The sequence below is a fragment of the Pararge aegeria genome, chromosome 25 (genome assembly GCF_905163445.1).
Source record: "Pararge aegeria chromosome 25, ilParAegt1.1, whole genome shotgun sequence".
Taxonomy (NCBI): Eukaryota; Metazoa; Arthropoda; class Insecta; order Lepidoptera; family Nymphalidae; genus Pararge; species Pararge aegeria.
This window is the reverse complement of record NC_053204.1, coordinates 8692755-8718390: the sequence shown is the minus strand read 5'-3', so window position 1 is coordinate 8718390 and position 25636 is coordinate 8692755. Positions and strand designations below refer to the sequence as shown.

General features: G+C 39.3%; 1 protein-coding gene across 2 annotated transcripts in view; it reads right to left on the bottom strand.

Moving 5' to 3' along the window:
* LOC120634817 (ribosomal protein S6 kinase alpha-5-like) overlaps window positions 1-25636 on the bottom strand; it is a 121504-nt gene that overhangs the window by 56945 nt on the left and 38923 nt on the right. For both annotated transcript variants that reach the window (XM_039905639.1, XM_039905640.1), the window contains exons 3-4: window positions 16625-16758; window positions 14181-14265 (exon numbers count right to left, since the gene is read on the bottom strand). In XM_039905639.1, coding sequence (XP_039761573.1) covers window positions 14181-14265; window positions 16625-16758 — 219 coding nt within the window. The remainder of the gene's footprint in view (window positions 1-14180; window positions 14266-16624; window positions 16759-25636) is intronic.

Here is a 25636-nt window from a genome sequence, read left to right as displayed (position 1 = left end):
TAGTGCATACCCTGTGCGTACCCTCTATGCACGCCAATGAGCACAGAGGACGTCGCTGCTCGCTCTCCGTTATATTCCCTTAGTCACCTCGTACGACACCCACGCGTAGAAGAGTGGACGATGATGATGATACATGTCCTACGACGGTCGAAATCTAGTAACATTGAAACATCAGAAAATACTCGGTTTTCTTAAATGCTTTCGCTTCTTTTGCGAATATATATTCCATTTTTCACCTTTTGAAAGGTCTTTATAATTCCTCGGACGTGTCTGGGCCGTAGCTCCACTTTGAGCGTGACTTATTCATGTTTCGATTAAAGCTTTTCTCCGTAGTAGGTTAAGTAATATATAAATTCATGTCGAGAATTTTGCCTAATAGTAATATATAAATTCATGTCGAGAATTTTGCCTAATAGTAATATATAAATTCATGTCGAGAATTTTGCCTACGCTAGTTAGTAATATGAACAATATTACTTTACTAGCAGCGCCACGCGGTGTTACCCGCGGTGAATAAGTCTTTTGGTAGCATTGTTAGGACGCGAGGGAAGGACGATATTTGGTGTGAAAAAACGAATATTCCTGTAAACCACCTTTGGGAATTTCATATTTTTCCAGGACCAAAAGTTGCCAATGTCACTCTTCAACCCTTCAGGTGTATCAGGGTAGATTGGTTGATTAGCAAGGGCGTGAAGGCAGGACAGATAAACAAACACACTTTCGCAATTATAACATTAGTAAGGATTCCTCCCTCTCTTAACACAGATATGAGGAGATCCGTAGAAGAACTAGATTTACCGAAACAGCTCAACGCCCCATCAATGGGATGTCTTGACCTTGGTGAGCTCTGCAAACAGATAGTAACATTGGCTAACAATGGCTACACAGTTTTCCAAAGTCAAAGTCAAATAACAAAGGCACATATATGGCACTTTTGATGCGTACATTAAATGTAAAATGTCATAAAAGGGAGTTGAGGGCGACCACTAAATTCGTCAATTTAAAAATAAAGCAACGAGGGTTCCAAAAGCGCCCTGGTCTAAGAAGAAACAATCGAAAAAGAAGCCCACAACAAACTTAGCCGGTTTTTGTTTTTGTTATCACCAGCTCACATTGTCATTCAAAACTATTCAAGAAGCAATCTGGTTAGTGCAATATTTTACACTCAAGCATTTTTATCGTTGACGTGGTAACTAACTATAATAGGACTTTTCTATAAGCTTACGTTTGATACAAACTTTGAACTTTTTAAGAGACATCGCCACGAAATCAACTGATAGTTTATTGTTTAAAGTGTGAGGCAAGTCTTGAGACCTCTGCAGAAAGACTTACAAAAAAAATTTTTTTTTTGAGGCAAGTCTTGAGACCTCTGCAGAAAGACTATCAAAAAATTTTTTTTTTTTTTAAGTGGGTACAGAATTAGCACCTAGCCGTGTACCTGTGTACTTTCTACGGCGCTCCAGGGTGCCGCGGCGTCCAGGCTGCGAAGCCCTGGTTTTTCTTTTTTTATTCCACAACAAGTTAGCCCTTGACTGCAATCTCACCGAGGTGTTAAGTGATGATGCAGTGGTGGTAAGTGAAGATGGTAGCGGGCTAACCTGTTACGGAGTATGGTAGTCATACCCCTAATCGGTTTGTACACGACATCGCACCGTCACAAAATCGCTCAGCGGCACGACTTTATCGGTAGCGCGGTAACTAGCCACGGCCAAAGCCTCCTACCAGAACAGACCAGAGAAAATTCAGAAATTATAAATTTCCAAATCGCCCCTGTTGGGTATCGAACCCAAGAACTCCTGCTTTAATTTACAGCGCTCTTAGCAATTATTCATTGTAAAATCAACATCTCCTGAGGATGTTCCGGTTTCGGAGCGAAACGTGCGCAGAGGGTACATTGCCGAAGATATGTTTGGTGTGGAGTATAAGGATTGAAGAAATTATAAATTACACAATACAGAATCTCCTGCTTTTCGCGCAAATTAAGCTTAATTTTCATAATATATCATCATGGATTTCCGCAAACGCCTGCTTCTATCCAATACTCACAGCGCTCACCGTTCCTCCAGGGAGGACGTCGTGGTATAGCGGATAAAAACTTGAGGCTTCATGTCATCATTTGCTACTAATACCTATTCTACAGTACATTTACAAAGATGTTACTGTACTGTGTTGTTTCAACAGATTGTTTCCTCGATACAAGTCTCATCAGACGCAGACGGTGCGGGGGAGGCAGTAATGGAGGGCAGCAGGGGGTTGTCCCTGACCTACAAGCGGCTAAGTGATTTATAAGCCGTATTCTACTGCACAGTAACTAACAGTCTGGTGAATGTTGACAAAATTATAACAGATTTTTCGAGGAGAACATACATTATTCGGAACGTCGCATGCAACGTAAAACCCTACAACCCTACCTTTCTAACGTACCGTTACATCCCTAAAATACTAACATACATAATGATTTGCACAACAATAAAGTCGAAGCATCGGTATTATGAAAATTAAGCTTCATTTGCTATACTCCGCGCGAAAAAAAGGTAATTATTGTGTAATTTATAATTTCTTCCATCATTATACACCACACCAAACAGATATTTGGCAATGTACCCCCCTCTACGCACGTTTCGTAACCGGAGCACTCTAAGGACCTGTTGACTCTACAATGGATAATTGCAAAGAAAATTAAAGTTTGTTTGACGTTTGCTCTTTTTAAGAAATTATAAATTCAGATTCTCCTGATATTCGCGGAGTATATCAAATTAAGCTTAAATTTCACAATATATCATGGAATTCCGCAAAGTAACGTAAGTAATAAGTAAGTATCCAATAATATTATGTCTCTTTATAAGACAGTCTAACTTCGACAAATAGTCAGTCGTGGTGGTATTAGCCGAATTGCCTGCACCAGATCAGCACGGCTAGCTTGGGCAGGAGACAATTATATCCCCGGGGGAAACGGATAAAAATGTATCTTCTCCCACAGCTTTATCAACTCTCAGAGCATTGTAATATTAAAATTCTCCTATTCCCTTTTCCCGTGCTTTAGCAGGATGACACGTGAATTATATCCCTTTTCAGGGGATATAATCGGGGGATATAATTTTTATCCCCTGCCTGTGCTAGCCCTGCAGACCACATAAAATTCCGACGTCGCTTTTGCGTCAGAGGTTAAAAAGCCTAATCTTCTAAGTAGATCGCTCTAACTATAAAGTGCTCACGCGTTAAAACTTAGATCGACTAGCCTATTTAGCTACTTACGGTTAATATATCCGCCATTATGAGATTGTTCTGTCGTTACCCAACCACTACTCAAGTGGCGTGCGGTTCAAGTTACAAGTGATTGAATTTTATCTGGTCTGATCTGGTGGGAGGCTTTGGCCGTGGCACGTTACCAACCTACCTAAAAAACGTGCCGCAAAGCGGTTGAGCGTTCCAGTACGATGTTGCGTAGAAACCGGGTTTATTATAACTGCCATATTCCCGAACAGGTTAGCCCGCTACCCTCTTAGACTGCATCATCACGTACAACTAGGTGAGATTGCAGTCAAGGCTTAACTTGTAGTTGAATAAAAAAAAAACAAAGATTAAATATATATATTTTGTAAAATCCAAACGTTACATTTATTCATCATCTTTTATTGGTTATATATTTTGATGTACTACGTATGTATGCAAACGAGAAAGTAGTAGTGAAAGATTAAAACCCGCAAGTCAGAGAAAATGGTTGTACAGTGTCAAGTCTTCCATTTTTGACAGAGTGCGTCATTTCAGCAAAAAATTATGTCCCAAAGACATTATTCACCTATTAATTTTCCCTACTGTACGAAACACGTACTCAAAAACAGATGCTTTAATACAAACAAGCAACTAATTATTGCGCTTTAAAACAACTAAAACAATATTTAGTTGTTTTAAAGCGCAATAAGTAGAGACGGAGTGGACTTGGAACGTGATCGCATACCCACGTAACATTGTAATGTAATGCATATTGGTCTATTGTAACGACTTTTAGCATCCACACCCACGAAACCATGACGACCATGTTTCAAGATTTATGCCATTGTAGTTAATCTTCTGTAACTTGGACCACACCTTCCCACAGAGAATGCACGTGCAACGTCTAACAATAGGTTTGCGAGTGCAACTCGACTGATGTTGTGAAGAGAAAAAAAAAAAAAAAAAAAAAAAGGTAAAAGAGGCGATGAGGGCTGACTAATAGAAATTTCTTTTTTAGCGACAGTTAATACTTCAATGCCTGCTTAACGTTGGTCGGCCGTTGATCTAACAGTTAGCATGTTGGACGACCGTTGAAAGATCGTTGGATCATGGGTTTTATGCGAAGAAACTTTTAGTACAAGTTCGTAGATAATAAATTGATTCACCCCCGCAAAGGAAGCTTATTTAGCCCCTCGGTTTTGGTAATTATTCCACACATGCAGGGCGTGGAAACTGGTAAAATTATAATTATTATTATTTATTAAAATAAAAACATAGATGTTATGCGTAATTTATGATCCACATATTCAGCCAAGATTGGCGTACAAAAATCATTAACATTATTTTAAAACTAATACTAAGATGTTATGATTTTCAAATACAATTTGGTTCCAAAAACGATAAATAGATTTAATACCATAATATTTAAAGCATGTCCTCAAATGTCCGCCAACACCAGAATTTTTAGTCAAGTTGATTACTCTTCGTAATGTTTTGTAATTTAAAATTAAGGAAAATCTCCAGTAACTGTTATAAATACTTAAGGGTAGGCTTTGTAGGAGTTATAAAAAGCCTACCCTTGAGTATTTATAACTCGTATTGAAGATTTTCTTAATTTTATATCATCTGCATACACTTTTGTATACCCTCTATGCACGCCACTGACAATACTGTACACATTATTGAGTAGATAGTCACATGCAAATGAAGCCGCGACAGAGCATTGCATTACGGTCGAAATTATATCAGAATTATTTCAAAATTATTTTTTAATTATTCCAAAATACCCTAACAAGGAAGTGGAGGGAGGTTTTATCTACCCTGACAAGGAATAAAATTAACGTGTCCACCTGCCAAAGCATCGCATCAGGGAAAAGAAAAAGTTAACCCCTTTTATTATTACACGTATATTATTCAGGTATTATTTCAACCTGAATATTACAAAAGTTAGAGGCAGCGATCGGCCGAGATTCGAACTCGGTCCCCCGAAAGTGAAGTCAAGCTCATACCCACTGGTCTAACTTTTTTAAATTATGTGCGTTTTTGGTAATTAAAATATCACTTGCTTCAACGGTGAAGGAAAACAACGTGAGGAAATCTGCATACCTGAGAGTTCTCCATAATGTTCACAAAGGTGTCCACACCTTTGAGAACAAAACCGCACTGGGCCAGCATGGTGGACTAAGGCCTTAACCCCTTCTCATTGTGGGAGGAGGCCCGTGACCCTTGGGCAGGACGGAGGTTATGTGGGACTCCCCTTTTAAATGGGTATGCCCGAAATAAAAACCACCCTTGTCCCTGATGTTGGCTTTGTTAGACGCCCGGGGAACCTTTTGTTTATCTCCCGGACGTCTACCAACCACCCCAACCGATTGTTGGGGCTCCCGGGCTAACGAGGAGGGGATCAGGACAGCTTGAACCGCCCCTCAGACCGTAGAGAGGCTTACGTAGTGACGGGTAGCTAGCCCAATAGCTACCCGCCGCCTCCCAAGAAAAGCTGGCGAGCGGCAAATCTGACAATCAAACCTGCCAGCGGGCGCCCTCAGAAGACTGTACACCATTTTCGGCAAACATACCTGACGCGCTGCAACATCTTGGCAGAAGCATCAGCATCCTGAACGCATTATTATACACAAGATGGCCTCTTAACGAAGATATTTTTTTTATTCCGCGTTGATTCCTCACGCCATCTTCCTCCAACTTAGGTCGCAAAGCCGTCCGATAAGTGTACCGAAGTAACGGCAAACAATAAGGTAGGCCGCGAGAAAGAAAAAGTGCCTTTGCTACCGACGGGTCAAGGCTTCGGCGTTTGGTGCGCGTTAGGAAATTGTTTCGAGGAAATTAGTTTTATTGGGGCTAAGATCAAGTCAAGGCGTGATTATAATTCTATGAAAAGCAAGTTTGTTTTGATCTTACTGCGGCAGGCTTTTTTGTCTGCTGGGAAGCTTCGTGGCCAGTAACAACACTAGAATAGAATAGAATAGAATAGAATTTGTTAATTTACCAGAACAATACAAACAGACTTACATACGGAGTAACTTAAAATTTTGTACTTAATTATTAATAGCTTAAGTCTATGATGTGCCAATAAAAAGGTTCTGACTCAGCTTAATGTTCCGGATACTAATGTACCCACAACGCTGGTATTCTGTCAGTACCTATTTTGTTGAGGAAAGTCCAGTTATGTAATCACATATAAAACAAAAAATATAAACTATATAAAAGAAAGTAAACTTCATAATGGAAAGCAGATGAAAATTCATTTTTATTTAAGTAGTAATGGAAAAGTGTTATTCAGTAATGGAAAAATGTTAGTCAGATAATAATTTTTAGTTTTTAGTACATTAGTACGTTAGTGCCACATTAGATGTTCAGCAGCTAATAGCGATATAAGTTTTTAAAGCAAAACTTGGCATTTCTAAAGGTGGTGGGATGTCGATCCAGTATATGGTGGCAAGATATTTAAAACTGCCACGATATGCTGCAAACCTGTGGCGTGGCATCGATAGTGGTGGCGCTATAGTTCTTTTACCGTAGCTAGGGTCGACAATTCCGACAATGATCTTAAAATTTTTATACCAAATTTTATGAAGATCGGTGCGGTATTTGAGCTGCAAACAAAATACAGACACAATTTCGCATTTTTCCTTTTGTTTCCCTGGGATAAAAAGTAGCCTGTGGCTCTCGTCGTCCTTTCAACTAACTCTATGCCAAATATAATTTTGGTGGTGCTAACTAAGCACCACGTGTGGGTGGGCGTGAAGGAAAAACAAACAAATAAACAAACACACTTTCTCATTTATAATAATATTAGTGAGGATAGTATCGATGAATTTGAGATGTTTGATAGTCTAGTAAATTTGTATACGTTCTTTCTGCTGCCACCAGTGGTGCTGTGTTCCGGTCTGAAGGACGCGGTTGCCGGTGTAATCAGTGGCTTGCACTTCATACATGCACAAAAGCACTGCATACCCTAAAATTTATATATAACTCGTATAGGAGGAGAATTTTTGCCGATTCATGCCATTTTCCCGCTGTATGCATACCCTGGTAAGAAACCAAGTGCACGCTACTGTGTAATTATAGGCATATGAGGCTTAACATAAGCGAAGCGGTGGTAGCCCAGTGGGTAGGAGCTCGACTTTACTTTCGTGGGGTTCCGAATTCGAATCCCAGCACGCACCCTCTACCTTTTCTAAGTTATGTGATTACACCTGCACGCCTGAGAGTTCTCGATAATGTGCTTAAAAGTCTGTGGAGTCCACCAATACTGGGCCAGCGTGGTGGATTACGGCCTCAACCCCTTCTTATTGTGGGCCGGTAATACGTTAATATGATGAGGCTTAACATAAGAAGTCGCAAAGTATCCAATGAGAGAGTTCTGCGACTCGTCAACCAACGGCGCGAACTTCAGCACACCATCAAGATCAGAAAAGTTGCATATCTGGGGCACGTGCTACGGCATGAGAGATATTACCTCCTTCAACTTACTATGATGGGAAAAGTTGTAGAAAGAAGAGGCGTTGGTCGCAGAAAAAAGTCCTGGCTTCGAAATATCAGAGAGTGGACTGGAATCGCGAGTGCATCAGAATTATTTCGCCTGGCGAAAAATAGACAAAAATTTACGAAGCTGACTGCCAACCTTCGCTAGTCGGAGAGGCACCGCAAGAAGAACATAAGAAGGCTCAATATATATATACAATATATAATACTCAGCGTATTGCTACTGATCTAATCAATAATGAGGAGATCCGTAGAAGAACCAGAGTTACCGACATAGCCCAACGAGTCGCGAAGCTGAAGTGCCAACATAGCTCGGACAACCGTCCCAAGGTGTTGGCAATGGCAACCCCGCACCTGTACCTGTACTGTCTACACAGGTAGACAGACTATATCAAACGAGTCGCGGGGAGCCGCTAGAAACAAGCGGCCCAGAATCGTTGAGTTTACGTCCTACAAAAGACCTATGTCCAACAGTGGACGTCAATCGGTTGAAGTGATAAATAGAGATAATCCTAACATAGCTCTTTCCATCACTCGCTGAGTGACTTATTTCGAGGACCTACCAATGCATAAGTTTAAACAATGTTTTAAAACACATTTATTACAGCGAGGTTACTTGGAAGACAAGGTTGCATGGAAGTACCCGAATCCGCTTCTCACAAGATAGGGAAACGTATGTTAAATTGCAAATTGTTGATATTGGAAAGAAGCAATTGCTGAGTTTCTTGACGGCTTCTTCTTGGTGGAATTCGCCTTCCAAACCGGTGGTAGAGTCACTACAACTTGACGTCAACTTGACGTTTCAAAAGGGCTTATAGAGGGCTTATAGCCTACCCAAAATTTATTTTTTTATAATGTAAAACAATAAAACTTATTCCTAAACTAATTACTGAAAAGGTCATGCCCGCGTAGAATGTTTGTGAAAATACTGGCTAAATGAGAACTCACGGCAGGCTAAAACGTACATCGATTCTTAACTAACTAAATATTACAAATATATGCATGCCTACATAATATTACTATCCTTACAATTATGTAATATCAGAAAACTATCAGATGATCGCATCACTCATGCTAGCGTACAGCTAACGAGTAGACGTCAAACACGCAACGTGAAATTGCCATCAAAGAGAGGTGGCCGCATGGCGCAGTATTAGCATGAGTATATGTACTATGTATTTTATTTATAGATACCGATTCACACGAAAACATTATAAGACGAATCCGCGAACGTATCAAACCGGTGCAAGTAAATTTTAAAAGGTTAAACTACCAGGACACCATCGCCGTGGAGAATCCTCAAAAACTGCAGTAAGCCAAAATAAGTTCTTCTACACTACGCCATACTGACGAAATCTTTATGAGTAAAATATGAGTAAAATATTATTTCATAACATCGTTTGGTAAACCCAGTACTGCTTGCATGTATCCACTGTTAAGTCAAAACTACCAGGGTACCATCACTTTTGAGGAAAAATTGAACTTTATAAGCCACGAATTTAAGACTTGAATGAGTTGATTTTATGCACCATCCACTTTCCACTTTTCTATCGGCTTCGCACGCTCAGGTTGTCTTTAAAAGACTGTGTACTATTACTGTTTTCCTTGTGTTTTTCCTATTGTGTTGTGTAAATTTTTTTATTATTTGCTTATTCTTTATACGAAAATCTGGATGTGTCTCTTTGAAAATTTGGTACTGCTTGCAAAGATGTCTCAGCAGTGCAGTCAAGACTACTAGGATATCATAACTCTTGAGGAACATTAAAAAACTTCCATCGGCTAAGATAAATTCTTGATTAGATTCAGCATATCGCTGTGTGCCAAGGCCGCGTTAAAGTAGGTCCAGTGTTGCCAACTTGCGTTGGCTAATCGCAAACGCTACGTTTTTCAACGGCCCGGCCGGCGCGGCGCGGCGTCTTGCACCATATCGGAGTTCCGTTTGTTCAACAATTGTTTTTTTTTTTTAACAATCGAAAGATCGTAACAGCGTAATAATTAATTGTATAGATCCTGCAATTTCTGCGCTCCGCGTATCATTTGAAAATGACACAACTACTTTAAGGGTTGTTAAAGGGTGATTTTAGTACTTGGGTGACAATTAGTAGCAGTAGAGCTTTATGTGTCAGAGCTCGTCCGGGGAAGTACTACTACCATTCTAGATTCTTCAGCTTAGCAGCATTGCTGCAATGCTTGCTGGCTTGCTTCATCGGCCGCGATGGAGCCACTCCGTAAGTAAAAAAGTATCGGAGTTTGAAGTTAAAAGGCGCGCAGAGCAAGATGCTAGGCATAATGAGATAAAGGCCAGACCATTGCCGGCCATATATCCCTACTAATATTATAAATGTCAATGTAAGTTTGTTTGTTAGAGGTTATATTATGTGTTTTATTTTGCCCAAACTGTGGTTGGAGATAGAGGACATAACTCCTCAGCGGACAGCAGCAAACCCCTCATTTAATGCAATATCAAAAAACAAAATCAAACGCAGACGAAGACGCGGGCAACAGCTAGTTACAATACAAATGGTGGAGTCCTGACGTGCTGTCAATGTGATCGCACATTTCAAACAAAGAGTGGTTATGCCAGTCACTTGAGAGCACATCAGGTACGCACATAATAGCTGGAAGGAGTCGAAGAAGGAGAGAGAAGGAGGAGGATATACAAACATGCAAATGAGGCTTAACATAGGGCGGGCACTTTGCAGGAAGTGTTCCTTGCATGCCCTGCGGGTTGTTGATCTATTTACAGGCGATGCTTTCCAATTACCATAAGGTGGGCCATCGGTCAAAATATATATGCGGGGCAGACGTTAGCAACTACACATATAAGTGAAAACTAAGTGTATGTACATGTATACACATTATTCATATAGATCGTGGGAAGCGAGCGGCGACGATGACGCGAGTTTCACGCTTTTCGTTCCCCTAAAAATTCCACATATATACGCAATAGCTCCTGGCAGTGCGGTGCACTTCATAGATGCACAAAAGCGCTAACCAGCCTAACATTTTTTATAAAACTAGCAACAGAGGAGGATTTTGATATTCAATGTAATTTTACTGTTTTCAAGCATACTCTGGTCCAAATTCCTGAGCACGCCACTGGCTCCTGGGAAGCGTGTAGTGCGAGTTTCTGATGACGCGAGATCCAACACCCAGAAAGAACGTAACGCGCCAAAAGTATTCACTTACAAAAAATATATGGGTGTGACCGCTGATGATATGTAGTTAGTATAAAAATAACAAATCATGTCTCACTTATCCTTGACGTGCGTTAGTTAACTTTTCATACGGTGTAGTGGTAGGCTTTTTCGATTGTGCTTGCGAAGCGTGCTCGTGAGAAATGTGCGAAGTAATTAATGATATGCTTTTTTGGGCCATTGAAATTAATTTTTATGTGAAATCATATTTACTGCTGGACGATACATATTTGAGGTTCATTTATTTCAAATAGGCTCATATTTGTTTGAATATCCCATCCGTTGACAGGAGCGCTGACTAATCATTTTGCAAAGAATCAGCCTGGCTGCTCAGCGCTGATATGCAGCCAGTAATACTTTCCAACCTGTCTAAAGTCCTTAATTATAAGCACGATCGCGTGACGCACGTAGTAAAATTTTCTTTCACGACCTCACTAAGTACATATTTAAGTATGTATCGTATGTTATAGTATATATTAGTTTATTATTTTTATATTTATTATTATTAGTGTGTAATTGTTTGTAAGTATGTATATAATAATAATAAACTTACCAATCGGTTTCCCTTGGTTTTCTTAAACCTAAGGTTGCCTAGAAGAGATCGCTACTAAGCTATAAGGCCGCCCTTTGTATCCTACATTTTAAGTTAATTTTTGTTGCGTCCAATTTTTTTTTTTCATATTAGTGGTGTACAAATAAAGTGTATAAATAAAAAATATAAATAAGTACATTTTTGTGTGTTTTGTGGTGCCACAGGGTATATGGAAAACAATCGCCTATAAACCAAACAACGTTTTCCAGGGCATGCAAGAAACACGTCCTGCAAAATGCTGGCCTGTGATCGATAAACCTGAAACGTAAGTGTTAAGCCTCACGTGTCTCTAATACACCGGCAAACGGCCTTCGGACCGGAAACACAGCAATGCTAAATGAAATAAAACATGGCGGAAGTATTCATTATTTGTCGACATGTTAGAATCTGCCTTTCTAACCGATGGTAGAGTCACACTACAAACAGACATACCAGACTTTTCAAATGTACTTTTTTTTTTGTCAACTACAATCAGTCTATAGACTATAAGTAGATTTTTTGATGTTCTTATTGACTTTGACAGTTATGAGGGCCAGTGTCCTCAAGTCTGTACAGTATCGAGCACGTCTGCCTACTTCAGACGTCTGGTTCTTTACAGAATCAGTAGGCTGTGTGCCAGTGGATTGGGGTGTTTTACGAAGCGTTCCCGATATTTAGGGCTATAGCTATTAATTTCATCGATTACTGTTGGCACTCCTAAGTAATGATGGATCTCAGTGTTGCGTGTGGAGCATTTGCAATCGTTCTGAGGATTCTATTTTGTGCTCTTTGAATGGACAGAATGTTAGATTAGCAGGTAGTACTCCCATACCTGGATACCACAGAGCCAGATGGGTTTGAGAATGGAGCAATACACCAGTAATTTAATGTTAAGCGACAAGGTAGAATGTCTGCCCAGAAGCCAGAGCAAGTTTCTAAAGCGATTAACAAGCTCGTCGCGCTTATTTATGTGATCCTTTCATGTAAGACGTCGGTGCAGGTAAAATCCTAGGTATTTTACCCATTTTGCTTCCTTTAACGTTTCTTGACCTAATTTTACAGCAGGACATTCACCAGTTTTCAACGTGAAGGTCATGTGTTGCGATTTGTGTGCACTTGGTTTAATTCGCCATTTCTTGAACCATAAATTAGTAATGTCCAATTGTCTTTGTAGCAGATTACTTGCTTGGACCGCATTCACTAAGGTTTCGTTTCATTAAGGTAGGTGTAACCTACTTTAATGAAAGGAATTATAAAGCTGTCACCATAAGCTCTGATGCTAATAAATAGTTCAGTGCTACCCGTTGATGTACCGTCATAAGACCCGATTATTGCATCCTACAGCTTAGGAGCTTTCTTGGGGGCCGCATAAGAAGGCTCTGAGTCACTCAGCGGGCGATGGAGAGAGCTATGCTAGGATTATATCTACGTGATCGAATCAGAAATGAGGAGATCCGTAGAAGAAGTAAGAGTTACCGACGTAGCTCAGCGAGTCGCGAAACTCCAGTGGCAATGGTTGTGGCACATAGTTCGGAGCATCGATTGACGTTAGGGTCTTAAAGTGCTCGAATGGCAACCCCGAATCGGTAAACGCAACGTAGGTCGGACCCCAATGCGGTGGACAGACGACATCAGGCTAGTCGCTGGGACCCGCTAGAGGCAACCGGCCCAGGACCGTGGATTTTGGAACTCCCTACGAAAGACCTATGCAGCAGCAGTGGACGTAAATTGGTTGAATTGATGATGGCGATGGTGACAGGTCAGATCAATTCGCAATGTACCCTCTACGCAGGAGATCAGGAGATGTTGACTTAACAATTATTGCCGAAGATCTGTTTGGTATGGAGTATAAGGATTGAATAAAATATAAATGACACCATACATATTCTCCTGCTTTTCGCGGAGTATAGCAAATTAAGCTTAATTTTCATAATATATCATGGATTTTCGCAAAGTATGCTTCTATCCAAGATTACAACATTAACGGCATACAACTAAACCGGGAATCCTATACTTACTACTTGTATACACGTAACATTATTGTGCCAATTACGTAAGTGTTTTCTCCTTGACCTTTGGAGCTGGAATCGAACCTACTCGTAATAACTGGCTGTATAGTTGTATACATACAGCGGATACATTGTTCGCGGCCACCGAATCATTTCTTGTTATTCTAGTTTATTGGGGTACCGAAGTTCGTAATTGAAAAATTAATAACCGTTAAATACTATACTATAATATAACTGTTAAATTTTCGTCAATCTTGTCGATTGTAGTATAATGTTTGTTTGGGCATAACTCCGTCATGTATAGACAGATTTGCAAAATTCTTTTTAAGATCGAATGGGGTCTATTTTGAAATGGTCCCATTAAAATTTCGTACAGTTTTGTTGAAGGCGGAACTCAGAAACTACATCGCAAACCGCGATTGCTGCTGTCGTATAAATATGCATTGTTTACGCAATCACACAATATAACATCACGCCTGTACACTTGAAAGGGTTGACTTCAATGTATCGGTACAGCACATTTTCTATAAAATTTAGTCGTAGTTGAATATTTTTTTCGCGACCGGAAGCTGGGAGTACACGGTGGGCACACGGTGTTCTAGCTTGACTAAAGAGGAAACAATGTGTTTTGCACTTTCGTTATATCAACAACGTACGTTGCATGTCCTTAAAAACAATTTAACTTACCAAGTATTAGATGCAACTTGGCGTCAGTCTGGAAGGCGTAGTGAAGTGTCACTAAGAATGGACACGCCCTCACTGCCTCGAGGACCTGGAAAATAATTTATCATAAGTTATTTGTTGCGGTGACAGCCTAGTAGTAAGGGCAGTGGCGTGCACAGGAATTTGGACCAGGGTAAGCATAAAGCAATAAAATGGCATAGAATGTCAAAATCCTCCTCTGTTGCCAGTTATATAAAAATGTTAGGGTAGGCAACGCTTTTGTGCATGTATGAAGTGCACGCCATTGGGTAAGCGCTTCGGCTTATTTTCGGGGGGACAGAGTTCGATCCCCGGCACGCACCGGCACTTAAGTTAACGGTGAAGGTAAACATCGTGAAAAAACGTCCTGCCTGTGAGTTTTCCATAACGTTATTAAAGGCGCGTGAAGTCTACTAAGTAGTGGACCTGTAGAAGGCCGGTAACGGGTCGGAAGTTATTTGACTACATCACACATGGTAGGTTTTGATCGCTTAAAATCGTATGTTAGAGCAGCGGAAGAGTGTGTGAACTCTTAATCCCACTCTATAAGCATGCGCCCAGTAGTGGGACATAAAAGAGCTGAGTGATAAGTTCGCATGCGGAAATACAAACAGTTAACGCTACTACGCGAAAACGAGCAAACGCGAAGGTTTTAACATGCCCTTATGTCAGAACAAACGTGAACATGGGATTATTAACAAAGAAAAAATGCTTAATCCAATTACCAGAGTCAACTATGGAGTTAGACGGCGCGGCGAGTCCCTTACTGAGTAATACCACATAAATTACTATCGAATACGTGCATACCTACTACTATACTGTGCGGTGTTATATTACCAGCTAGTAAGTAGGCAGGTTAGGTTATTTCCATACAATCTATACTTATAATAAAACGGTAACTGGAAGATTTGTATACATCCCTACTAAATCCTATCCTACTAATATTATAAATGTCAATGTAAGTTTGTTTGTTACGCTTTCACGCAAAACCTACTCAACCGATTCACATGAAACTTTGTACACATATTTTTGGAAGTGTTAGTAGTAATATAGAACACTTTTTGTCCCGACATTAAGCTCGGTTCCTTTGGGATAGGCGATGAAAGTGTTTTGACGATTTTACACCATAACTCCGACAAATTATAACCGATTGAAATAACTATTTTTGTACTGTAGAGGTTATAATATGTGTTTAATTTTGCCCAAACTTTGTGAAGATCTGATGAATGTGGTTGGAGATAGAGGACAGAACTCCTCAGCGGACAGCAGCAAACCCCTCATTCAAGCCTTAGCGATACTGAATAATGTCTGTCTGTCTGTCGGAGATGATTTAAATGAAATTTGGTGTAGTAGTAGTTGATATTCAGGGGCCAACGTAGAGGATACTTTTTATCCCGATAAACAATAAGTTTCGTCCGGAAAATGGGATGAAAATTTTTATCAATTTCATCATAGCTCCGTTAAATTTGAGCCGTTTTGAATAATTCTTTTTTTTATGAAAGTGTATACTATCAAACATGTAATGTCTAATTTTAATTAAGATCTGTTAAATATTGTCGGAAATAAAGAACATAACTCTTCACAAATAACAGCATGTAGCAAGGCGTATGGGACAGCGATCGAATACATGCGTACCATACTACTTATATTAATATTATAAATGCGAAAGTTTGTGAAGATGTATGTATGTATGTATCAACTGAAATAATGACAACTTACTAACTCAGCATACCACTTAAAATAAAAGTAAGTATATAGCTAGCCACGATGATTATTATGTTAGCATCAGATTTATTCTAGCTTCTCGATTGACTTGGACGCGGACGAAGTAGCGAGGGTCCGCTAGTTCTTTTATAAATTTATATACAGTAATACCCTCACTTACGCTAATTCGGAGACACGCAGTTTTTCTTTTTACTTTTTCCTTGTGAAATAACAATTCCAATTCCAGGTTTTTTTTTAATAATATATTATATGCAACGTGTAAATGAAAACAGAAATAATACTTCACAGGCTTTAGGTGTACATTATGTACTGTCCCTGAGACTTATCTGTGAAATCAAGAACCTAATCGTTTATGAATAAACCACTGCCTTTTTTTACTGAAACAAATCAGATACAGCCTATGAAAAATTAAAATTATGTGAATCACTTTATTACGTACGCGTTGCGAAGCGTAAGTAGGTACTATGCGCGTGTCGATTTTTATCTTCAATAGGGTTGTCATAAGTAAACACTTAGAGTGTTTTGAATTCGTTTGTATGGCAAAATAAATATGCTTCTTTTGATTTAATATTTTTACATGGTAAATCTTTGACTTTGTCGATAGGGGGATATCTAGCCACGGCCGAAGCCTCCCAGACCACTAGTTTGTTTACTTTGGTCCTCGGATAGATTGCCCCCACTTTAGTATATTACAGTGTACTTACTTGTCTTTCTGTCCGCGTGTGCTCGGCCGTCTTCAGTTTTTGAACTATTGACGCTTTCTTGAGAACCTTCATCGCGTAAAGCTTGCCCTCGTCGATACCGCATCTTTTTCTAACTAGGAATACTTTGCCGTATGCTGTAACAATACACAATAATACATTAATAAAGCTTATTCAACACATATCATCCTCAGTAAATCGCATTGTCAGCAACGACCCACAAACCTATTGGCGGTAATCTGAATTTACTGACTTCAATAGCGGATACCTCCGATATTTATACATATACATATACATATACATATACATATAAATTTAGTTATAGTTTTATTTTGTAAATTTTTGTAATAAATTAGTTTTAAATTAAAATGGCACATTTTTGCAACCCTAGTGTTGAATCCTAAAATAACTATAACGGGTAAATAAGTCAGTTTCATTTGTCTTATGCGACGTATTTAGGGGACACGTCTTTGTCGTTAGGTTGGTACCTAGCCACAGCTCAGGCCTCCCACGGAACCCACGTTTTTTCGTTAAGGTGGTTATTAGCCACGGCTGAGGCCTCCCAACGAACCAACGTGTTTGTCGTTAGCGTTGCAACTAGACTAAAACTTACTAGAGAAACAGACCAGTAACAATTCAAAAATTATAAATTCCGAAATTGGCGGGATTCGAAGCTGAGGATGAAACCCAAAAGACGCAACTAAAGAAGGCGGTAGGTAAATGGATAACTTTCTGTCTATTTTCATCAAGTACTAAGCTTTGTCGACAAGACAATGTCAACTTGTCTATAAAATTGCATCTATAAATTGCAATAAAACCTGGCCCGTCATGAGCGACTAAAGAGCAGATGCTAGACGACGGTAAGTCGATATATCCGGTGGCATCCGCCGGAGGCTCCCTCAACACGAGGTCAGTACCTTACGGGATTAGTAGGCTGACAATCGTACGGTCGCTTTCAAATATCGAAACGCTGTAACGTTAAAGTAAAATGATGGTTATCTACAATGTTTTAAAGCTCAAAGTTGTCTAAAATTTTTCTGTTAAAGCTTTTGGCAAAATGTTTGTAAAATAAAAATCTGGTATACAGAATATGCGACTTTTATGCGCTCAAAATTAGGTTCGTTGTACTATGACGGTATAATGTAGCGATTCACGAGAGACTCGGCGTTTGCGACCGTACAAACCTTATACGATCCAACTCAGACATAAACACTAACTATCTTCTTCTAATGCCATCTACTTAGAATTTTAAGACCCACCGTGTCGCATCGCCCGCCGGTTCCTTAATGTAAATGTTCCTTAAGAATCAGGCTATAAAGTGCAAAAAAATGCCATTTTGCATATCCGATCTGATAATTGCAGATATTAGAGCGTTCACACAAACCAAAAAGATACTCTTAAGCTTTTTGCATTCTGCATTTTATTCGGAAACCGAAAACGAAAAGAAATAAAAGCATTTTAGGTCACGTTTTAGTTTGCAACTGAATTCATCTGAAATCGAATTCGATCACGTCACGCTCTTAAGTTATTCGAATGTCAATAACACAGGTGTGTGTTTGTCAGCTCTGAAGCACGACCTAGACGTGACTGCATCCTAGGTCGGCCGTCGACCCCGTATCCCGACTTTTTAAGAAACATAAACAGCTCTGCCAAAAATACTGTAAGCGCGGATATGGGTGTCACGGCCTTATTATGTAAGGTCGTTTACAAACGTAATTACAAAACATAACAAGGTCTCGGAGGACTGTTCGTCTTTCAGAGCCCTATATCTACAAAATTAAGTGTCATCCATGAATCTCAGACTTTTTGACGACCTTGGCGCAGCGGTTTGGTAATTTTTTTTTTTTTAATTAATAATAATAAATATACTACGACAATACACACATCGCCACCTAGCCCCAAAGTAAGCGTAGCTTGTGTTATGGGTACTAAGATGACTGATGAATATTTTTATGAATTATATATACATAAATACTTAGAAAATACATATAAACACCCAGACACTGAAAAACACTTAATGCTCATCACACAAACATTTTCCAGTTGTGGGAATCGAACCCACGGCCTTGGACTCAGAAAGCAGGGTCGCTGCCCACTGCGCCAGTCGGCCGTCGTTATAAGTTGGAGGTCCCGGGTTCGATTTAATAAATACCCTAATCGGAAATAATAAACACCCTAATGTGGAAGGGAAAAATTCGGAAAACCTAATCTTCCCGGCAGGGAAGATTAGGTTTTCCGAATTTTCTCTGGCTTGGTCTGGTGGGAGGCTTCTGCCGTGGCTAGTCACCACCCTACCGTCAAAGACGTGCCGCTAAGCGATTTAGAGTTCTGGTATGATGTCGCGTAGAAACCGGAAAAGGGGTATGGATGAAATATAACTCCCATATTCCCTAACAGGTTAGCCCACTACCACCAGGTGATATTGTAGTCAATGGCTAACTTGTAGTAAACTAAAAAAAAAAAAAAAAGTATCTATCAACAGGTTAAGTTGGTCGTGTGCTTCTTCTTAGAAATAATTAGGTACTTAATTAATACTTAGATTATAAAAATATATCATGAAAGTAAAGCCTTAATAGTCTGCGAAAAGCAGGACAATCTATATGGTGTTTTTTATAACTTCTGCAATCTTTATAGTCTACACAAAACAGATCTACGCACGTTTCGCTCCGAAACGAAAGTAACGTCTGCTTCTATCCAATATAAATATATAAATTAGCGAATTATCGCGCAGTGAACAATATTTACAAAATCAAAGAATTTCATTTTCGCAGCGTGAGAAAATGCTTTATGCGTCCTTTAAGGATATTGCGGAAGTCTTAAGAAAAGATTTACACCAAGGAGCGCGAAATGAGATTGGTCGCGAAATAATGCTAATTATGATTTTTAACTGATTAAAGTTATTTTAACAGTACGGAAATAAACGCAAAATGTCGTTAACTTGTAAGTGACCTTATTGTCATACTGTTCGGTTCAGGGTGATACGCGAAACGCGAAGGTCGATATTACCGGTTTATTAAATTTGCTCAAATTAAAATTCAAAATTTCATTATTCATGTAGGCCTATCACAGGCACTTATGAAGCGTTCATACATAAATGTTTACATAATTGTAAGGGGATGGTGATAACTTCGTACGCCAACATAAACCTAAAGCTACGAGGGTTCAATTTTAAATATCAAAGCGCTAGTAGGAAATGGCATGCCTATACTAGCGTAAACATAAATATTATATAGCGTACTTTATCTATACTTATATCAAAGAGTTAAGTAAGGCATACAGACGTCCGACGAAGACGTGGTTGCCGGCTAATTACAGTCAGATTGATGGACACCGGGCGTTAGGTACTTTGCATGATGTGTCCGTCGCATACCCTCCGAAGTATGCTTCTGTCTAAGACGATGGGTGTCCACTCCACTTACCAATTATAACTATTAACAAAAAGTATGGAGCGAGGAAAATATATAACTGGTCTCAATAGTAAGGGATCACCTCTATACAACATGTTAATAATCAAAGCTTACATAATACTTTACAGATTTTAGAGGTATATTATTTATTGTCTCTGAGACTTATTTGTGACACCGAAAATCTAATAGTTTTTGAGTGCACCACTGCCATAGTTTTTACTTAAAGAAATCAGATTACAGTCCTAAAATCACATGCAAAATTAAAATCATGTGACTCTTGTCACTTTATTACGCGTCGCGTAGCGTAGGCACTATGCTCGTGTCAGTCTTTTATCTCCAATAGGGTTGTCAGAAGTAAACGATTAGAATGTTTTGAATTCGTTTGTGTGGAAAAATAAATATGCTTCTTTTGATTTAATATTTTTACAGGGTGATTCCTTACGAAATATACTTATGCAACTATTCAATATTATTTCGTAATTCCGTTACACGTTGCATACAGTCGCGAAGCTGTCTAGACAATGTCGGCACTTATCACGGGATAAAAGACGGTGATCTACAATTATCTATTCTCTTGTTTATATCCAGCTATATTTATATACACCAAACTTTTGTGCTGTGCAAATAAACTATGCGCATAAACTGCATTCGAAAGTAAACCCAACCGATAGGTCTAAAAGTAGCACCATCTAGATCATCATAGAGCAACATTACGTACGAAAACTTAAGGCACTAATTTCAGATGTGTCACATAAGATAAATTTAACTCGCAAAATGAAGTTGGGAGCAGAAACTGTTTCTTCACTTATTCTATAAAGCTAAGGAGGAAAAAGAAACAATATATATAAATATATGTGGCGCGCACTTCATGCATGCACATAAGCACTGCCTACCCTAAATTTTTTTAATACTTGTATAGCAGCAGGATTTTTCCATTTTATGCCAGCTTCCTGCATTATACCTACCCTGGTCAAAAACCTTGTGCACTTCGCTTTATATACATCATCATATCAACCCATTACCGGCCCACTAAAAGACACGGGTCTCCTCCCACAGTGAGAAAGGGTCAAGGTTCACCACGCTGGCCCTGTGCGATTTGGTGGACTCCAATCACCTTTGAGAACATTATTGAGAACTCACAGGCGTGAAGGTTTACTCACGATGTTTTCCTTCACCGATGAAGCAAGTGATATTCAATTGCTTTAAACGCACATCTTTATATATATATTATTACTTGTGTGCGTGTGTATGTCACTGAACTCCTAGACGGCTGGACCTATTCGAATGAATTTTTTTGGTATGCGTTTGGGTGGCACCCTGGATAGTTTAGATTCACAAATTAGCCCGACAGATGGCGCTGGGGTCCGCTAGTAACTTATAAAAGTTAGAGGTACATGCTGGGATTCGAACTTGGCCCTGGAAATTGAAGTTGAACCCACTGGGCTACCCAACTGGCTTTATATACTAAAACTTAACAGCATTCGTGCGCAAGTGATCAAACGATAACATCAGGTCCAAGGCTAAGACATTTATAAATCAGTCGTCTCGTTGTCGCCCGACTGTAAATAGCCTTATTACCTTCGCTCCGGAGAAAGACATGATGCACCAAGGTCGTCATAATTCGTTTATGTTTGAATAACTTCTCATTCCTTGAATTGCGCAATACAATGTTAGGTTTTTCTTTTTTTTTGAAATTTTATTTGAATATTTTTGTTTGAATGTTTTTTTCATTCCATTACTCGCACTTACCATGACTGCAATCCCACCAGCTGGTAAGTGATGATGCAATGGCTAACATGTTAGTGGTATGGCAGTTATATTAAACCCATATTGGATTGTACGCGCTTAGCAACACGTCTTTATCGGTAGGGTGGCAACTAGCCACGGCCAAAGCCTCCTACCAGACCAGACAATATTAAGAAATTATAAATTCCGAAATTGCCACTCGAACCCTGGATCTTCCAACAGCTCTCACTGCGCCAGGGAGGTCGTATAAGGAGGTAGGAGGAGGTATATCGTACCGGAACGCTTAATCGCTGAGCGACACGTCCTGTCGGTAGAGTGGTAACTAGCAACGGGGTTAGAATTATAAATTCCAAATCTGCCCCTGTCGGGTGTCGTAACCGGGACCTTTCACTTTTAAGACTAGCGCTCACCGTGGCACTAGGAAGATCGTCTAAAACCTCCCAAAAGGGAGGCTGACAGTGACACTCTTACCACTATGCTACAGCTAGATGTCAGTAAAGTATAAACTTATTAAGATAAACTACGACGGCGAAATGAAAGATTCAAGATTAGGTACAATTTAGTACACGTGCCAGATATAAAGTATATATAATAGAAACAATTACGCGTCTACTAAAGTACATAAAGACATCTCGATACAAAACCGAGTTCAGTAAACTCTGGGGAAAACATTTTTCCCACTTGTTTTGTATGTGTGTTTACATTTTTAACTCTTTCCATTTGTATTTTGAAACTTCTTTTTTATTAACGCTACATGCGCTAAGATGCATCGCCATCAGTGACGCGCATATAGGGTATGCAGATGATATAAAATGAAGAAAATCTCCAATGCGGGTTATAAAAAACTAAAGGATAGGCATTATCAGAGTTATAAAAACAATCAACAACCCTCACACAATGTGGAGGGGTAAGACCGTAGATTGGAAGACTGCACACACCTTTGAGAACGTAATGGAGTTCTCTCAGGCATGCATGTTTCCTCACGATATTTTCCTTCACCGTCGAAGCAAGTGAAATTTTAAATTCCTTAAATTAATGGATTAATTGAATTGGATGGGGAGACAGGGTGATGATGATAGTTTTAAAGTTAAACAGTCAGTTTACCCTGTACTTGACAGTATCTTATCATCATATCATCCGATAGATTTCCACTGCTGGATATAGGTCTTTTGTAGGGAGTTCAAAATGCCACGGTTCTGTGCCGCTAGGATCCAGCGGCTACCTGCGACGCGCTTAATTTCGTCTGTCCACCTCGTTGGGGGTCGACCAACGCTGCGCTTACCACTGCGGGGCTGCCAGTATCTTACACTAATACATAAAGCTGAAGAATTTGTTTGTTTACTCGAACGCAATGATCTCATCAAATACTACTTCGATTATTTCAGTGTTGAATGGCCCATTTATTATCACGCTAAGACCAATAGAGGCATAGCACCAATGAAGGATATTTCAATATCGGAGTTTTTCTTTCTATTTGAGAGCTTTCGCTGCGTGCGCTGCGTGCGCTGCGTGAACGGTTAATGTTTTGATAAAATCATGTATTACAAAGTTATTTCCCTTTACAAGTTCTAAAAAAAGTTCGCGATAGCATACGGTCACTTTTAAGCCTCACTATAACTTTCACGTTGACTTAAACGCGGACGAAGTCGCGCGGGACCACTAGTAATAAATATAATATAAAGAGCGTGACACAATCGTAAACTGGTATTTAAAGGCAACTGATAAAATGCTAATTGATTTGTCGGCGTGCGTTGACCTCTCCAAACAATGGATGGAGAAATCAATTCACGATATATATATATATATATGTATATATTTTACTGATGGAGCCGATGTCGGTTTAACCGGTGATAGCCTACGGCCTCCTTTTCGAGGTACATAGTTCGATCCGCAGCACGCGCATCACCGAGAATAGTATACTTCTTCTATACTATTCTATCAACTTGACGGTGTGAAGTCTTTTAACATTTCTTAAATATAGTTCAACGGGTGCATATTACGATAATATTTTTGGATTTGTCGATATTTCGACTCGTGACCACGATCCATGCAACTGGGTCGAAATATCGACAAATCCAAAATATTATCATCTCGGTATGCACCCGTTGAACTAGATTTAAGAAAGGCTGATTAACCACGTAAATACACGTTTAAAATCTTGAAAATCGGCAATGGCAAAATATTTTGGGAAAACCTTCATGACTGAGAGTTGTCCATAACGTTCTCAAAGGCATGTGTAGTCTACGAATCCGAACCTGGCCAGCGTAGTGGACTGCCTACTCTTCACGCTCCGGAGCCTTGTGAAGATCCGGTTATGCGTGGATAATTGATGATGAAGATTTGACTGGCTGTGCGCTGCGGATTCACCTACCTCAACAATCGGGCTTAAATAAATAAATATCAATATACTTCGACAATAAAGACCTCGCCATCCAAACCCAATGTAAGCGTAGCTTGTGTTATGGGTTCTAAGATGACTGATGAATATTTTTATGAATATTATACATAAATACTTATAATATACATAATACCTAGACACTGAAAAACATTCATGTTCATCACACAAACATTTTCCAGTTGTGGGAATCGAACCCACAGCCTTGGACTCAGAAAGCAGGGTCGCTGCCCACTGCGCCAATCGGTCGTCAGAAGGCTTGGAAGAAAAAATCGAAGAGGCGTTCCTGCGGTAGGCGCATTCAAAAACTATTTCGCTACAACACTATAACTTTAGCATAACCTGTCAAGGGCTATATTATAACTATATTCCTAACAGGTTAGCCCGCTACCATCTTAGACTGCATTATCACTTACCACCAGTTGAGATTGCAGGCAAGGGCTAACTTGTATTGGAATAAAAAAATTAAAAAAATACAAATGGCTTGGCGGAAAGATGATAACTCGCCACGGCCGCAGCCTCCCACGAGACAGACAGCCATTCTAGAATTTGGCTCCTATTCCTACGCAGGGTGCGCACAATTCAATTTCCTTAGACTTAAAACTATGATTTAAAGTTATTCAAGAGAAACTAATATTTAAAATGGGGTTGATGCAGCTGTGACCACTTAGCATCAAATGACCCACTGGCACGTTCATCCGTAATTTAGTTTTAAGAAATAAATATTACGTATTCAACAAAAATACAATTATAGAGTACGTAGTAGTTAGTACAATGAAACATATTTGCGCATTTCAAAACGACGAGAGATTGCGCAGTTTTATACGTAACAGAGATACCAATAACCGAAAACAATAATCTAATATTCATAAAGAATAACGCGTAATAAATCAAAACCAATATTAGATGGGTACGTCGTAAGAGTCCTTCGCACTAACAAAGCAAACGGAATATTGAACTCTGCCTTTGACAGAGTGTTGCCCTTTCCCTTTGGCGCAACCCGGCGAGTGTGTCGACTCCTGAACTAGTGGGCTCGAGTTTATTACATTTCAACCCTTATTTTGTAACTCTGTCTCTGCCAGGTAACCTTACCGATAGTACACAACAAAACATGAGAGACGGGAAATCGCAATTAAAATAAACAATACATAAATTTACACACTTAAGTACATACTACTAACAACTAATATAATAAATTATTAAAAGAGATAAATAAAATAAGATATAAATATATATATATATATATATATATATATATATATATATATATATATATATATATATATATTAACAAATATTTATATATATTTACTATAGATACATAAGTACACATATACGAACAACAAAATTATAATGACAAATAGTGATGTCTAACACGGCTTTTGAAAATAGCTAGGGATTTAGAGCGACGAATATCGTCAGGGAGTGCATTCCACAGCGTTGCAGCTTTTATTGTGAAGGATTCCG